The sequence below is a fragment of the Sinocyclocheilus anshuiensis genome, unplaced genomic scaffold (genome assembly GCF_001515605.1).
Source record: "Sinocyclocheilus anshuiensis isolate Anshui unplaced genomic scaffold, SAMN03320099.WGS_v1.1 scaffold96, whole genome shotgun sequence".
Taxonomy (NCBI): domain Eukaryota; kingdom Metazoa; phylum Chordata; class Actinopteri; order Cypriniformes; family Cyprinidae; genus Sinocyclocheilus; species Sinocyclocheilus anshuiensis.
The window spans coordinates 572,573-577,704 of record NW_015554094.1 but is presented as its reverse complement, the minus strand read 5'-3'; the positions used below and the strand labels follow the sequence as shown (position 1 = coordinate 577,704).

The 5,132-nt window shown below is 30.9% G+C and overlaps 1 protein-coding gene and 1 long non-coding RNA gene across 2 annotated transcripts in view; both read right to left on the bottom strand.

The window, feature by feature from the left end:
• Positions 1-1,606, bottom strand: part of LOC107669437 (integrator complex subunit 9-like) — a 5,484-nt gene extending 3,878 nt beyond the window's left edge. Inside the window, exon 1 of the mRNA XM_016461654.1 lies at positions 1,490-1,606. Within this exon, the coding sequence (XP_016317140.1) occupies positions 1,490-1,504 (15 nt within the window). The 5' untranslated portion in view covers positions 1,505-1,606. The remainder of the gene's footprint in view (positions 1-1,489) is intronic.
• Position 1,607: 1 nt separating this feature from the next.
• LOC107669438 (uncharacterized) overlaps positions 1,608-5,132 on the bottom strand; it is a 5,240-nt gene continuing 1,715 nt past the window's right edge. The window contains exons 2-4 of the long non-coding RNA XR_001631987.1: positions 3,807-4,031; positions 1,779-1,890; positions 1,608-1,691 (exon numbers count right to left, since the gene is read on the bottom strand). This is a non-coding gene — a long non-coding RNA (uncharacterized LOC107669438). The remainder of the gene's footprint in view (positions 1,692-1,778; positions 1,891-3,806; positions 4,032-5,132) is intronic.

Here is a 5,132-nt window from a genome sequence, read left to right as displayed (position 1 = left end):
GATGGTGCTGTCACAGGTGCGTGGTGGGGCTTGAAGTCCGTAATGGTCTGTATCCCCTGCCGCAGGCTCCGAGTGTCTCTGCTGTCGCTGAAATGATGGGCTATCCTCCTGGAGTACTTTCTTTTTGCCTCTCTGATGCCGCGGGAAAGGTTGGCCCTAGCTGTCTTCAGGCCCACCTCATCTCCAGCTCTGAAGGCAGCGTTCCACATCTTCAGGAGTCCGTAGACCTCCCGTTAGCCACGGCTTCTGGTTGGCCCGGACAGTGATGGTCTTTGTGACTGTTACATCATCAATGCACTTGGTGATGTAGGCAGTGACAGTCTCTGAGTACTCCTGGAGGTCTGTGGTGTTATAAACATATTCCAGTCAGTGGTGTTAAAACAGTCTTGAAGAGCCTCTGACGACCCTTCCGGCCACACTTGTATCTGTTTGTGAACTGGTTTGGTGACTTTAACAAGTGGTCTGTATGCAGGCATTAGCATGACAGTGATGTGGTCTGAGGCACCGAGGTGGCTCATATGACAATGAACTGCAAACAAATCAAATTAATTACATATGATTTTATTAATTTTATTCTGTTAATTTAATATTTAATGATATTGTATTATTCTATATATAGAATATATATAGCTGATTAACTAGAAAAAAATTATTACATATTTATATTTTATTAATTTTAATATTCAATTATTAATTATATTTTAATTGTATGTTACAGATGTGTTCAATAAAACAAAACCAACAATCTAGCCAATGAACAAGAAAAAATTAATTTTATTTTAATTTATTAATTTTTATAATAAAATTTATTAATTATATAATAATAATAATAATATATCATATTACATATGTTTTTGATAAAACAAAACTCACAATATCTAGCTGATTAACAAGAAAAAATATAAATATTAATATAATTTCTAATTATTTAAACATTCTATTATATTAAATTATATTATATTACATATGTTTTTGATAATCATATATTAAATTATATTACATATGTTTTTGATAAAACAAAACGCACAATATCTAGCTGATTAACAAGAAAAAAAATATTAATATAATTTGTAATTTAATCATATTATATTAAATTATATTATATTACATATGTTTTTGATAAAACAAAACTCACACTATCTAGCTGATTAACAAGAAAAAAATATATATTAATATAATTTGTAATTATTTAATCATTATATTATATTAAAAATTTGTAATTATTTCATCATATTATATTATATTACAGATGTTTTTGATAAAACACAATATCTAGCTGATTAAAAAGAAAAATTCTAAATATTAAATATAATTTAAAAAATGTATTATTATATTATAAATGTATTTAATAGGACAAAACCCACAATATTCTAGCCGATGAACAAGAAAAAATGAGTCACTATAGAATCATTGCAACGACAGTGATGACTGAAACTGTGACCAAAATAATATCTGTAGCAACTATAATATTTTAAATCAACCACATTACTGGAAGCAACTGCATCGAGCCGTTTGCGATCGTACCATTCTGCGAAGATCTGCGAGAACTCCAGCGAGCCGTTGGCCACGGGGGAGATGAAGTAGAACGGGGTGCTGCCCAGGTTAGCCGAGTCCATGAACTGATACAGACACTCCAGCAGGTCACAGATGACCCCGGACGAATAACACAGCACCAGCACGGATCGTCATGGCTGAGGAGAGAGAAAGCGCACAGACATACTCGGAGTCAGACGCACTCTTACATAACACACCGGATCAGGCAGGTGTGTGAAACTCACCCAGGTTGCTGCAGAATCCTCCCAGCATGCCATCTGGGTTGGCGGTGGGGATCTGGGTCAGGCCTGTTAGGATGAGGACGTCGCTGTTCTTCAGAGAGCTCTGCTCCATGGGCTGCACCACACAATAACCCGTCAATAACTGATGAGAACCCTAATGAGCTGTCCAGCATACTGGCTACATCAGCAGTAACCTAAGTGACATTCACACACCTCACAAATGATATCAACAAAGTGTTTTTGTTTTTAAGTTTTAAATATTTTTCAGCTTTATTTCAGTTAATAGAAAAAGAGTATTGTTATTATTATTATTATTATTATTATTATTATTAAAAGACTAAACTCACAACTGATATCAATGAAGTGTGATGTTAGCAGCATGTTATTTATTTTTGATTATTTATATACTATTATGGTATTTATTGATATTTTGATATTATAATTAAAATTTTTAAAATAAAATCAAAATATAACAAAATTTAATATACATTTAGTCCACAAGGTGTGATTCTCTATTGCTTAATTGCTTAAACTCTAGTAGAATTTTGTGTTTGTTATGTAATATGTACACTGCTGTTCAAAAGTTTGGGATCAGCAAGATTTATAATGTGTTTTACAGAAGTCTCTTCTGCTCATCAAGGCTGCTTTTATTTGACCAAAAATGCAGTAAAAACAGTAATATTGTGAAATATTATTACAATTTAAATGACTGGCTTTCTATGTGAATATATTTTAAAATGTAATTTATTTCTGTGATCAAAGCTGAATTTTCAGCATCATTACTCCAGTCTTCAGTGTCACATGATCCAATATGCTGGTTTATTATCAATATTGAAAATACTATTATGGTATTTATTGATATTTTGAATTAGCTTTTATTTTTTGTATTTTCAGTGAGCAATTTTGTCATGTGCTTTGGTCATTTTTATAATTTTATTTTTTAGCTATATTTTTTTGATATTTATATTTCATTTTAAGTTTTAGTGATTTTGTTATGTGCTTTAGCCTTTTTTAATCGGTTTTCTTTTTTTATAGCTGTCATTTATTTTATTGTATTAATTTGAGTAATTTTAGTACTTAATCTTATTTCAGTTAGTTGCAACAGTTCTAATTTTTCTCATTTCAACTTTTCTAAAAAGCACTCGACCGGTGTTATTTATATTATGTATTATTTATATATTATTGTGGTGTTTATTAATATTTTTGAATTAGCTCTCATCATTATTTTTTCAGTTCATTTACATTTTTGTGTTTAAGTTTTAGTAATTTTGTAATGTGCTTTTATCACTTTTATTAGTTGTAGCTTTTTTTATATTTCTATATAGCTTTAATTTTTATTTTTTTTGTCATTTTGGTTCTTTAACATTGGTCTTGTTTTATTTCAGTTAGTTGCCAAGACAACATTTTTCATTTTTGTTTAGTTTTTTTTAAGTTTTTCATCTAATATTTAGATTTGAGTTTTTTCAGCTTTATTTCAGTTAACAAAAATGGTTTTAATTTGAGTTAGCAATAATAACACTGGACTCGATTTACGATTGATTTCAATGTTGCTATGCCATGCATAAAATAAATACATTTTTAAATATTACTATTCATTTAATTTTCTTTTAAATGAATATTTTATTTATATTTTATGATTTAATATATTTTATATGATACTGAATAAATGAATAATCAACATTTCTCTTGGCTTGGATGATTTTTTCATGCATTATGGGATAGTGTGTTGGCAGGCATGTGGCGTCACCCGAGGCTGTGTGGTGAGCAGACGAGCCAGACACATAAGACACTTTCTCATAATGCGACTGAATGATCCAGTTTGAGCTGCCCAGAGAGTATCCCCAACTCAACGGCGTATTTTATTATGTATTAAATAGTCATATTTCATATAAAATTACATATAATTTACTATATAACTGTCTATTATATTATAGATGTCTTTAATAAGACAAATCCCACAATATTGAACTGATGAACTACAAAAAATAATAATAATAATATACAACAGCAACCTAAAATACACATAAACACCTTAATGAGATTTCTCATTCATGCACCCTGGAGAATTGTTGTCTAAGTTGGTGGTTTTTGGCCAGAAGGAGCAGCAGTGTGGAGTTGAGTAGCTCTGTATTTCTTTGTTCTTCCAGCAGGTGGCAGCACGAGCCTCTGGTACTCTCTCCATGAAGGTCACCAGCTCCTCCCTCCATCAGCAGCCTGAAGCACACAACAGGTGATAGTGCAAGATGTCCTCTCTTACTGTCAAATCAAACGAGGAATTCAGTGTCAGCTAATGTGAGATCATTCAAGTTACATTCATTACTATTCAAAGGTTTGGGGTCGGTAGAACTTTTGAATGTTTTTGAATGTTTAAAAGTCTCTTCTGCTCACTAAGGCTGCATTTATTTGATCAATACTGTAAAAATGTGAAATATTATGTCATTTAAAATAACTGTTTTCTAAGTGAAACTATGTTAAACTAATGTATTGCTGTGATCAAAGTAGAATCTTCAGCATCACATGATTCTTCAGAAATCATTCTAATATGCTGGTTTATTATCAATGTTGAAATCAGTTTTACTGCTCCATATTATTTTGGAACCTGTGATACTTTTTTCAGGATTCTTTGATGAATAAAGTTAAAAAGAACAGCGTTTATTTAAAATAGAAATCTCTTCTAACAATACAAGTCTTTAATATCACTTTTTTATCAATTTAACACATCCTTGCTGAACGAAAGCATTCATTTCTTTAAAAAAAATAAAATTTAATGACCCCAAACTTTTGAACAGTAGTGTATATTGTTACCAAAAGATTTCTATTTTAAATAAACACTGTTCTTTTTAACATTTTTTTTTTCATCAAAGAATCCTGAAAAAAGTATCACAGGTTCCAAAAAAAAATATGGAGCAGCAAAACTGTTTTCAATATTGATAATAAATCAGCATCTTAGAATGATTTCTGAAGATCATGTGATGCTGAAGACTGGAGTAATGATGCTGAAAATTCATCTTTGCATCACAGAAATAAATTACATTTTACAATATATTCAAATATAAAACTGTTATTTTAAATTGCAAAAATATTTCACAATATTACTGTTTTTCTGTATTTCTGATCAAATAAATGCAGCCTTGATGAGCAGAAGAGACTTCTTTAAAACACATTAAAAATCTTACTGATCCCAAACTTTTGAACAGCAGTGTATTATGTTGTATTCTGATTGATCCAGATGATAATAATAATAGTAATGTTGATCTATGGTTTAAACTTGAGCACATTACAGGGCAGAGTGGGGTGACCTGACAGACAACACACCACACACACACACACCACACACACACACCCCACACACACCAC